The 13,099-nt window shown below is 35.4% G+C and overlaps 1 protein-coding gene across 19 annotated transcripts in view; it reads right to left on the bottom strand.

The window, feature by feature from the left end:
* Lcorl (ligand dependent nuclear receptor corepressor-like) overlaps positions 1 to 13,099 on the bottom strand; it is a 136,193-nt gene that overhangs the window by 49,321 nt on the left and 73,773 nt on the right. For 17 of the 19 annotated variants that reach the window (XM_087584061.1, XM_087584074.1, NM_001432820.1 and 14 more), the window contains one exon: positions 418 to 669. In XM_087584061.1, the coding sequence (XP_087440187.1) occupies positions 418 to 669 (252 nt within the window). Of the gene's footprint in view, positions 1 to 417; positions 670 to 1,699; positions 2,008 to 13,099 lie in introns of those variants that run through there. The other 2 variants (XM_087584073.1, XM_087584066.1) reach the window with 2 other exon arrangements.

Genomic DNA, 13,099 nt, shown 5'->3' with positions numbered 1-13,099 from the left:
TGTACTCCATTTTGAAAAAAGCAAGAGAGACACTTTCTTTTATAAACTATTAAAAATGTATTACAGGGGGCTGGAGAGATCACTAAGTAGTTGAGGGCATGCACTGTTTTTCCAGAGCACCTGGGGTAGCAACCCAGCACCCACCACCCAGCAGGTTCACAACTTCTTGTAATACCAGCTTTAGGTTTTGACTCTCTCTTCTGGCCTCCCTGAGCCCTGCACACACATTATATATACACAAGTCAAAATAAAAGATAAATTATTAAAGACGGCATCACAAAGTTTTGTATTTTTATCTCTCAGGTCTACGCCATATAAATAAGGAAAGAAATGTAACTTTTTCCTATGAACATAAAACGTATCAATATTTAATTATTTCAGAACAAAAATGTATTATATGCTAAACAAACAACTTACCTTGCTGAGCAGTTTGCTCATGCGTTCGAGTCACAGTGAGGTCTAAGGGGCCTTCTTGCTCATCCTGAAGGCAGTTCTCTGCTTGGTTCATTTGGATGCTTTTACAAACGAGACTTGCTCCAATTGAACCATTTCTATTTTCTTGAATTTTACCGCTTTTTGAGATGTACTCAATTGCAAACTGACGTATCATCTTTTTCATTAATTCCTGAGCAACTAAGGGAATGTTAGGATCACAGTTCTGAGGAAGATCTGGGGAAAAAAATAAATGTATCATTAAAAGACAAATATGAACAACCTGGGGGTTTTACAGAGAAATGACGTTATTAGTATCTAGTGTCAGTCCACAGTGGCCAGTAGTTTCTGTGACTCAGAAATAGCAACTATTCTTCCAAAATGTAACTTTAAAAGAAAAATCCATTTTTTATTTCTATCACAAAAAAAAGTACAGATCAAAGAATTAGGCACAGGAGCAGAACTTACCTCCACAATTAAATGTTCAAACATTCTATTAGATATTAAAACTCATTAGGTATTTAAATACAAACCTCGTATGTGAGCCAAAGGTATACAATATATAATATACATCAATGACTATGAAGAACGACTTTAGAACTCTTTACCAATGATTATTTTTTTACATTCATTCTATCAAATGTGTTTCGTGTATTATGTTCAATTGTCATCAAAGATTTATTTTCTTTTATACAGAAAAATGGTCATTGTAGAGAGCAGCAGGCAAGTACAGTGACCTAAAGAGTGGCCATCAAGGTTCAAGATTTGCTAATATCCTGATACATTGCTTCCTTAAATTTGTAGAGCTAGTGAAGAAAGCAAACTGTCTAGAATTATGGTATTTTATTTATTAAAGAAAAATTGCAGCAAGTATCATCCAACTGGCAGTATTATTTACTGTTGAAGATCTTGATCATACAAAACATGTTGGCTAGCTACAACCACAGTAAAGCTCTCACACAGGCCTGTATGCCCTCATTCTCATAGCCCCCCCAACTCCCCACTGGCAGAAATCAGTAAAATGGGGCATGGGATCAATTAAAGGACTTTACTGTATCAAGTATAGGTTAATCACAAGGTCATCTATAAACCAGCCGAGTCCCAGCAAGATACGTTGTTTGGCCTGGTGGTACGTAACTTTTTATACACAGTTCTGGTCTCTCTGGCCTTCAGGGGTAGAAAGAATGAGAAGCCACGAAGGCCAGATCATTACACTTGGGAAGGCTTCCTGCTTCTCTGAAACAGACCCACTTCTAGAGACACTTACTTACACAGACCAGTACGACAGACCAGTGCTGGCCCAGAGCTCTGTGAGAACTGAGGGGCAGTGTTTCCTAGTTTCACACTTCCATATTTGTTAGAATACCTGTTAAAAAGGTAAAGGAAAGTCATCCCAGCATGGTAAGTCATTTGTCATGATATGTTCATGACTATAACACAAGAGAATTTGAAAATATAAAATTCAAAGGGAGGAAAGGAAAAAAATCCTACTTCTATCAAGTCCATTATAATTTTTTGTAACAAAATTCAACTTAAGTCAACATATTATCCAACCATAAAATATTCTCTCAGATCTGGTGGAGATATTGCATAACACATACTATTTAATTAAAAGCAAGTATTTTTCAATTATGAAAAACATCTGAGAGAAGGCACCATGGGATATAAAAGAAGACTTTAGTCTCTGCTTTCACTCTCTGTTTACAATCTATCAGCTATGAACCAGAAGACCTAGCTATAGGTAAGAATCTTAGCAACCTTTGTGAATTTAAGCTAGCCACATACCATCTATGTTTTCTGTCTCCATATTTATTAAAGTAGCAAAAATAGAAAATGGGAAGTCATAATAGGGCCTTATCATAAAATGGTACAAAAAATATATAATTGTAACTAAAATATTAAACTGTGTCAGATATATAAACAGTTCAGTTAAGTGTGATCTGTTATTAGAGGCGAGAGTTTGTAAGAATAAAAGAAGCAAATAGACACAGATTGAATGGTAATATTATAAATCAGAGTCAAAATGCAAAGTAAGTTTTCATACCTGAGGTGATAACATACAAACTCCAGTGAGGTTATTTTTTGTTGTTGTTAAAAAATATGATATTATCATATGCTTCCTAATAAAGCAAAATAAATAGTTTCTTTATTGGACACAGAAGTAACAGATGCATTTCTTAATTATTACTTCATAAATAGATGACTTCTATAAAAATTTCTCACTTTTAAACACTGAATCTTGCTTCATATTATCTGTTTACATAAGATGGTTGTTTTAAAATTTAAGTATTTTTGATAATTGCTGTGCAGTTTATTGAACAGAATCATTCGTCAATTCACAAAAAGTTACCATAGAAGGAACAAAAACACTTTGTCGTATAACTAGAATTATATCTGAGTTTAAAGCTAAGTTTAAATTCTTCCCTATTCATTAAATCATGTTTTGTCTCTTTTATGTCTTTATGGTTGGTATACTATGGAATATATACCGGTGAAGTGGGATAAGACAAAGAGATGCTTCTCAAGTTGCTTGTGCAAATCTGCTGTAACTCAAAACAACAACAACAAAACAAAAAACAAAATAAATAGAAACAAAAGAGTACAATGTAAGATCTCTGTAAGGGAGTTTAAGCTCCATTTATAGGTAAGTGGCACCTGAGACAATGTGTCTAGTTACATGTAAATACTGTGCTGTTTTATATAAGGCATAAGCAGCTCTAGCAGGGGTGGTCTATAAAGCAGTCCTCTATATAAACTAAGGAAAATGTGCCATTTGTTTAGAGGGAAGAATGCTGCCATCTCCAATAGGTTTTATATTGCCCCTAAGTTTTTGCCTCATATCTTCATTTTTCAAAGTTAACCAAACAAAAAAACTTAAGACACATTCTGTGTGCTTGCAGATTCCTGTAGATTCCTGTATCACTGTACACTTAGTGTTGGTAGTCCACTCCAATGTCATAATAGGCAGCCTAGATGACTGACAGCACAAAGTGGAAGTATGCTATTGGACATCAGTTTATACTGACATAGGTCACCACTTCACAGACTGTTCCTATCGGTACAGTTCACACATAATCTTATTCTGTCACCTGCCTTGTCCTGACCTCACTCTGTCTTTTCTAGTCTCTTCCATTTTACTCCTCTCCTCAGAAGAGCAGTCCCAAGGGAGTCTCACAAGAATAAGCAGAGCATCTTCAAAAGTCAACAGCACACTTCCTGGAAGTATATATTCTAAATTAAAAAAATTTTACAAGGTTGAAATCTCAGCTGACTCTCAAATTGTGAAGAACTGTGAGCTAATTCATCTAGCTGAAATAGATGGATTCTCTGGATCAGATCTGTGATCCAGAGAAAATGTGAATTAATATATCTGTATAATTTTAGACATTAAAAAAAGATTTATTTATTATATATGAGTACACTGTAGCTGTCTTCAGACACACCAGAAGAGGGCATCAAAACTCACTACAGATGGCTGTGTACAGATGGTTGTGAACTACCACGTGGTTGCTAGGATTTGAACTCAGGACCTCGGGAAGAGCAGTCTCAGTGCTGAGCTATCTCTCCAGCCCAATTTTAAACAGCTAAATTTTAGAGGCAATTTGTTATAAAATTAATACTGTAGTATTTTCGTTCTATATTAGTTGGGGGCTATTATAATAAAAGATTAGAGACTATAGAACCAGGCTGTGAGCTATGAAAGTACTACCAATGAAAGGCTAAAATAATCTCAACTTTCAGTTTACAGAATACTTATTTAATACACAGAGTGAAGTATACAGGAAAACTAGGCAATGGTAGAAAGTGAAATAAATGTATAATACTACATGTATTTTGTCTACAGTAACTCCCAAAGTAAACAATGTATCTAATGTTAGAAGATCTACTGGGGAAATCTCTAAGCAAAACAGAAGTCGTTTTGTTTATTCTTGCTAATTAAATTAAAATAAAAAAGGAGATAAAGAAATGTTTAAAATAAAAGCTTTTAAACCATGGTTATTTAAAAATTCTCACATATGGAGAAAGAGCAAATCATCAAATTAAGGAGTGCTTATTCAGGTGGAAGATGTACTTAAGAGTGCTTGGAAGTTTAAAACTCTAAACACATACAAAAAGAAGAAAAGTCCAAATCAATAACTTCATGTCCCACATTAAAAGTAAATAAACTAAAAACCAAATCAAAGCAAGCAGAATGTAAATAAACAGCCAGAGGAGAAATCAATGAAATACAGAATGGAAAAATAGAGATCAATTTAAAAAAAAAAGGTACAAACAAAAAAAAAAAAAAAAAACAACAGTAAAACATTAATAGACTGATAAAAAAAAGATAAACTCAAAATTGCTAAAATTGGGATTACAAGTAACACCATCAATTTTAAAAGAAAAAAACAGAAATATAAATACTATAAAAATGATACTTCAATTAGATAACCTAGGCAAAATAATCTAATTCCCAGAAGAACACAAGCTGGCTGGCTAACTCAAGAAACAACAGAAAGTCTCGAATGACTTAAAACAAATAAAGATAAAATCAATAAACAAACACACTCAATTAAAAAAAATCCAAGAACAGATGGTTTCAATGGCGACTTTACCATCAGACATTGAAACAAGAATTAATTCCAACTGTTTTAAACTCTTTAAGTCAAAAGCAGCTGTACTTCTAACTCATCTGGTAAGGCTATTAATCTGATGTCAAGACAGGACAAAAGCATGCACATAACAATATCAAAAGAAAATTATCAATTTTACAGATGAGAATGCGTGCGCACGCGCGCACACATGCACGCGCGCGCGCGCGCACACACACACACACACACACACACACACACACACACACACACACACACCCCGGAGATATATCAACAAAATGGTACCGAATAGACTTTAGCAATACATAAAAAAAGGACTCTGAACAACAAAGTAGAGGGGCTTATTATCCCATGAATTGGAGTCTGGGTAAAGAAATGAGAATCCGTTACTGTAAAACTATTTATTAATAGGATGCAGCACACACACAAAAGCATCAACCTCAAAAATGCAGGAAAAATGCCTAACAAGCCTTGATAGTAACACAGTAAAAAGTATTGACTCAGAACAGAAGATAACTGCTTCAATCCACACAACATAAGTAACATTATGTTTGCTTTTTGATCTGAAGAAGGAATAGTTTCAGTTCTCTGTGAGAGAGCCTCACTATGTAGCTCCGTTGGATATGAATTTGCAATCTTCCTGCAAGTTTTCTGTTTTTCCAAACTGCTGGGTATAAAATTTAAAGGAATGAGCTATAGGTCTCAGTATCTTTTTAATACTGATCTGTTGGACTTAATTAAAATATCAAACTTTTTATGACATTTATAATATTCTGGTTGTTATTTTTAGTCACTATTATTTTTGATTCAAAGATTCAGAACTGTCATGGATTCTCTGATGAACAATACTTCCCTTTGTATTTGAAATTTATTATGTTTAGTGTTAATATATTATATATGAATGGTCAGTCTCAGTACTTATTTTTTAAAGATTTACTTATCTTTAATACTGTATATATGTGCCTGTGTGTCCACGTGTACTTTAGTGTACTAGAATGCAGCCTATGAAAGCCAGAAGAAGATGTCATATCCCCTACAGCTGGATTTACAGGAGGTTGTGAACTCAGGGAATCAAACTCAGGTCTTCTGCGAGAGCAGCAAACATGTCAGCTAGCCACTAAGCATTCTCTCCACCCCCATCAGTCTTGATTTTTGTCTAGCTTTTTATCTATGTGGAAACCTATGTGAAGAACACTTAGGTAATGAATTTTATGATACTTGACAATCCATTTTAACAGATTAAATAATTGGTATTTCCATTTATACTTTCCTCAGTGTCAGTTTTTCTTCCAAAATATTCTCTCATTATTTTCTCTTCTATTGGTTTAAATAGTCTAACATCAATTCTTTTATTAGTCACTGGAGGTTTTTACAAGCATATCTTTCTTATAAATGTTTACAATGAACATATTTGTCCTATTTAATACATGAATAATTCTTTAATTCTAGCCATGCAGCTCTAGTTTACATGGTGATGTCTGGCATCAGTCCCCTCCCTAATTCTTTTCTACCTACCTATCATTAAACACATAGTAAACACAGAGTAGTTAAACACATAGTAGTTGTTTTTTTCTATCTGTCCTTTCTTAGTGCCTTAAACACTTCCAACTTAGAGATGAGTGATTCATGGCTTCTTCAGATTTTCACAAACTCTTACTACATGCAATACTGTTTAAAAGTTACGTTTTAAATTCCACTGTAGTGATTTTTATTTTTAATATTCTGCTTGCTTACTTGTATCTCTGGCTGGTCTGAACCTCACTGTATGCCACTATGCCTAGTTATATTTATTTCTTATGTGTGTGAGTGCTTGGTCTATATGAAAGTATGTGCATCACAGGCATGCCTGGTGTCCAGGGTGATCAGAAGTAGCATCATATCCCCTGGAACTAGAGTTATGAATGTTTGTAAACCACCACCATGTTGGTGCTGGGAAATAAACCCAGGTCCTCTGAGAGTTCCTAACTGCTGAGCCATCTCTATAGTACCACACTGTACTAGCTTTCAACCCATGGTTTTTGTTGTTGTTGCTCTTAGCTTTTTATTGTTTTAAAGAAAACCTCATCCCCCCCCCTTTTTGTTTTTATTTCTTTTATATACACAAGTGTTTTGCTCACATGAATGTGCAATATACCATGTGCATGCTTGATACTCATGGAGGTCCAAGAGCGTGTCAGGTACACCAGAACTGGAGTTATAGATCTTTTTGTGCCATTATGTGGGGGCTGGCAATCTAACCCATTTCCTCGGCAAGAACAAGCGCTGAGCTAACACTTCATGCCCAAACCCTTTTGTCTTTGTATTTTAGCCTTCGGTGGTCTGATCTTGCTCTTTATTATTTTCTTCCAATACTTTAAACAATGAATCTTATTTCTGTATGCTATGATCATTTACTTAATGAATCTTATTTTGTATGTTATAATCTATTGACTTAGGGGAAAGTAAACATTCCAGAGAACTTTGTTTTGTATTTAGGAATGTTCTGAGATTAATTTTGGATGTGTTCTTTGTCTGTTTTGTTTTATCTGGTTCTTAGAGTTGATTGACCCATAATTATAAAATAAACTTCAGATTTCTGTGTAAATTTAAAATCTTAGCTGTCAAGGCACTTCCTAAACAAGCCTACATGACCTGAGTTCAGATGCCCAGAATGAATAGAAACCCTGGACACAGTAATATAAGCATCTGTAATCAGTAGGGTCTGTAGGGAGATGGGACACAGAAATGAGAGAATCCCCAAAAGCTTGTGGGCAAGCTAACCTGGTTTTGCAGTATCGGAGAAATCCTGATCCAAAATGATGAAAAGATAAGGATACCCAGAAAGCTCATGTGTCCTTCCTGATAAATTCCCAGGGAAAATTTCCTGCTCAGGATACAGATTTCTTTCTTGTCTAATATGCAGTTTTATTTTGCTTTTGCCCCAGTGTTTTGTTTTAGCGAGACTTTTACAGTACTAATTTTCTTTATTTCTAGAACAAAAGACTTCGTTGATAATAAACTCCCATTAAAGAATATTTTAACTTTAATTGCCCTCCAAACCAGACCAAAAAAAAAAAAAGAAAAAAAAATAGATTTTGTTTTACATATAAATGTTGATGATTTTTACTGTGAGTATTTTTGGTTCACTGAATTGAATTAACTAAATTCTTTAAAAACCAAAAACCAAAAAAAAAAATGTTTTAAATTCATCATTCAAAATTCTTAAGCATTTTTCAAACTGATGATTCATTTAAAATCAAATTTCCCATATCCACTATATTGTAAATACACAATTCATTCAGATGCGATAAATCCTAGAGTAAAAACTCTTAGGCCATTCATTTACCCTGAAAGAAGCATCTTTGTGGTCCCCTTTTTTTTAATGCCTCTACGCTCTAGTGTCATATAAGGTCTAGAGAGCACGTGCAAACAATGAAAGCAAAAACTGGATTAAGGGGGAAAACTCATGATTTTAGAACTTTTCTTGCTTTAAAGTCATCAAGAGTTTATATTGCTTAAGACTAGAATAAAGAATATAGTTTCACATTAGATGGAGCTTGAGGAGTTCTGTTAAAGAGTTGGGAGAAGAACTGAGGGGGCCCAGAGAGGATAGGAACTCCACAGGAAGATCAACAGAATCAACTAACCTGGACCCTTGGAAGCACCAAGGGCTGAACTATCAAAGAGCTTCCATGGGCTAGATCAACCTCCTGCAAATTACGTACATGTACAGCTTCCTCTCCACGTGGGACTTCTACACCCGGAGCATGGGCTATCCCTGACTCTGTATCTTTGTCTCTGTTCCCCTAACTGGTCTGCCTTGTCTGGCCTCAGGGGGAGAGGGTTTGCCTAGTGCTGCGTGACTTGATGTGCCAGGGTGCTTTGACACGGGGGTACCTTCCCCTTCAGAGGAGAAAACGGAGGGATGGAAGAGGAGCTGTGTGAAGGGGGACCAGGAGGGGAGGGGGCTGTGATCACAATGTAAAGTGAATAAATAAATAAATGAAAAAAACCCAACAAGTTCAGGGCTAGAGAGATGGCTCAGCAGTTAAGAGCACTGACTGTACTTCCAGAGGTCCTGAGTTCAAATCCCACATGGTGGCTCACAACCATCTGTAATGGGATCTGATGCTCTCTTCTGATGTGTCTGAGGAGAGTGATGGTATACTTATATACATAGAAGTGAAGTAAATAAGTAAAAAATTTAAAGTTAAAAAAGTTCATTTGGTTCTTTGAAAAATAATCAGTTTGATAGCCCTTATGATATCAAGAATAAGAAAACATATACAAGTTTACTAGAATCAAAAAAATGAGTCATTACTGTGGATGCCAATTAATTAAAAGAGAAATAAAAATTATGAGTAAGTTTATGCTCAAAATTTACTAATAGTTGGGACTAGGTTGATTTCTTGGAAAGCCCACTAGGAGGCAGATGCAGGCAGATCTCTGATTTCAAGTCCATCCTGGTCTACAGAGTGAGTCTCAGGACAGCCAAGGCTACATAGTCTTCTGTGGCTTCTACTTCAGTTCCTGCCTTCAGGTTTCTACCCTGCTTGAGTTCCTGCTCTGAACTTTCTCTGTGTTGGACGGCCACTTGGAAATCTAAAATGAAATAAACTCTTTCATCGCCATGTTACTTTTGGTTATAACGTTCACCAATTATTGATTTATCAATTACACAAAATATAGTATGTTTATACTGAAAATTTAAAGAATGTGGGGAAAATATATGAGAACACTGAACTTTCTGCTCCATCTACAAACTTAAATTCATTCTTTAAAAAAACAGATTATACTAGGTATGGTGGTATATGTCTATAATAAATACTAATACTCAGGAGGCCGAGGTAAGACAATTTCAAGTTGATGGCCAGCATGAATAAAATAGTGAGACCCCATCTACAAATAAAAAATAAGGTGTATTAATGAAAAATTAATTTAAAAAAGATTAAATGAAAATTTTATACTTTTTTCCCCATGATCTTCCTTAGAAAGACATTCAGTAGATGGCACCAGAGAACCTTTAGAATAGTGGTTCTCAACCTTCCTAACGCTGAAATCCTTAGGAGCTCCTGATGTTGTGGTGACACCCCAAATATATAGTTTATAGTTTATAACTATAATCTTGTTACTGTTATGAATTATTATGTAAATACCTGGTATGCAGGATATATGTTCATTATTACAAATTGAACATAAGTAAAGCATAGTGATTAATCACAAAACAATATGTAATTATATATTGTGAAATATTTATTTCTAACTACAAATAAACAAAAATTCGTTTTGAAGCATGGTATAGGACGACTAACAGTCTTAATAGCAACAGTAAGCTACATTGCTTCATTTTGTGACAGTATATGTAAAAAGCCAGTGTCAGTGTGCAAAGGTTGAGAAGGCTTCTTTCTAACCAGATCAGAAATTCTCATGGTAATCTTTACAAGAGGACAGTGAAGATTAATTTCCATGAGTCTACTTATATATTTAGCCTTGATAACCAACAAGCTGGAGAACCCTGTTTCACAAAGATGCGGTGTTGGAATGGAAGGAGTTACAACACAGTCTCAGAGAGAACAGGTCATGACTGGAAATATTTGCTCCAGAAGTTTGTCACTAGCACTGTGGATCAAAGCAACTCTTGCTACACTGCTGTTATTAAGCTCAATGAACTCTTTTTGTACTGTCTCAGGAACACCTTCAACTTTGACTGTGAAAGGGCTTCCTGCAAGTGCCATGTAGATTTGGAAAATACAATAAAATTTCGTCTGCAAGCAAGTGCTTTTTCATAGAAATTATCATAGTAATCTTTTTGTCTGTTTCAATGTCATGTGCCTCATAGAAAGCAGATAAAGTAGGTTAAAAGTTTTCAGACCTTTTCAGACAAATCGAGGCATGTTGCATTTTGTGATAAATTTAAGTTATTCAAGATGGTAAAGATGTCAACAAAGTAAGCTATCTTCTGTGATTCCATTTTATTGTTGAAAAGTGCTTCAAACTACGGTCTTGCTTTCTCATTAAAAAACATTTTGAGTTCATCACAAAGCTCGAAAACATGTTTTACCACTTTTCCTCTTGAACCACCTCACTTCAGTGTGAAACAGCAGAGCTCTGGTGCATCTAACTCACACACGGTTTTGAAAACAGCAGACTGTTTATAAAGTACTCACTTTGACAAAACTGACAGAACTTATGGTCCTTTTCATTACTTCTTGTAACTCTTGTGGCAGTGTCTTCATTGGTAATATTTGCCAATAAAGTAGAGTTCCGATGACTTCTGGTGACTCATTCAGTACCAAACATTGAAATCCTGATCACCATCCTAGCACAGCTAAGGCAGAAACCTGTCCCCAAGAGACCTTGTGCTCTTTCAAAGATGAACTAACTATGTCAAATACTTCACATGCAGAATTGTTGTTTCAGGATGGTTGCAAAAAAGGAATCATATTTAGAGTCACTATCATTAATACACCTTGCATAAATCAGTCACTGTGAACAATCTGCAATGTCTGTAGATTGATCAAGCTGGATACTGAATATTGGAAGTGGAACATATTTAATTTCCTGGACTACCTGACCAAGAATATCAGCAGATATGCCATCTTTTCTTCAATAGACAGTGTCCTTAAATAAGGAAATTGCACTCAACTGCATAACAAACTCACCTTCAATAAGAACTTGAACAATGTCTCTGGCTGCTGGCAAAAACCCTTCACCACCAGTCTGACTGTGCCACCAACAGGAAGCTTCCTCGGCTGCTACACTGTGTGTATGGTACCTACCACTAGTGTCAAGTCTGCCTTTCTTGAGTCCATCCTCTTTGCTTCTAAAGTAGTTGGTGTCTTTGCCAGCAAAGCTCAGATGCTTGCTATCAAAATGGCTTTTTAGTTTGTTCAACTTCACAACAAATACCACATTATGGTTTCTCAACTCCTGCTGCAATTGTTGAGGTCGAACCACACTGTACAAAAACTCTTACTATATTTTCTTTCCTTAGTCTTCTCCTCTACACGAACCACTGTCATGGTATGGTTTTCTAATGAGAATAACAATAGCTTTAATACAAAAGATCATACATGGCACAGTTCATTTAATATAGTTCATTAATGTTTCCTATGATTTACTTTTTTTCTTTTCCTTTATATTCCTTTAACTATCACAAGGGGGCAGTATTCAATAGGAATATAAAAAAATTAAGTTCCCATGGTACAGATACTATTTTTTTGCAGTAGTTAATGATTTTATATTTACCCAGCAATAGTAATTCATGAAGTGTTGTTTTACCTCCAATATTGCTGCTTTCAACACATTAGTCTTCTCTACACATGTGTGACTGACTGGTCTGCCAAAGTGCCTTATGGTGTCAACCCTATCACACACCCTTGCATTTGTTCGGGTGTCTGTGTCCAGGTATGTTGGCTTATCTACATGTGGATCTGTCTAAAGACAGAGGAGTGGTGTCTCAGTTCCTAAGACCATCGGAAATACACGTTGTTTTCTGATTATCTTAGGTGACCCAACCCTTGTGAAAGTCATTAGACTTCCAAAGAGGTTGTGACCCACAGGTTGAGAAACATTACTTTAGAATAAAGAATAACAAGATACACAATGCTCCTCATAATATTTGGTTTGAAACATGCTTTTGAAATTCTCTTTACCAATAAGTGATATGATTAAAGCTCTAAGAAAGAGTTAATCAATATTTCTTCTTTTAAGTGCAAGTTATTTCATCCCATAGTTAGGTACCTAATCTTGAAAAATACAGGAATTATACTTTGGAGAACTACTAGACAGTGCCTAAACACTACAGGCAAATCAAGATGGCACTATATGATGCTATGTGCAAGCCAAGTTCTAACTCACACTGTGGCATGCGCAGGGCAGGTCCACCTGACACTTTCCAGCTACTAGCAGGCAAGAATCCCAGCAAACTTGTTTTCTCCATACTGAAAAGCATTCACTAAACATGGCATGAACAGTTTAAGGTTTCTATTCTCTTCAGGCTAAGACATAATAAAGCACTAAAGCAATGTTTCTTGGGGGGAGAAATGATGCAAATATAGTATACATATATGAAATTTAAAAATAAATAAAATAAA

The sequence above is a fragment of the Rattus norvegicus genome, chromosome 14, assembly GCF_021556685.1.
Source record: "Rattus norvegicus strain SHRSP/BbbUtx chromosome 14, alternate assembly SHRSP_T2T, whole genome shotgun sequence".
Classification (NCBI taxonomy): domain Eukaryota; kingdom Metazoa; phylum Chordata; class Mammalia; order Rodentia; family Muridae; genus Rattus; species Rattus norvegicus.
The sequence above is the reverse complement of the archived record's forward strand: the minus strand, read 5'-3'. Positions and strand labels throughout refer to the sequence as shown.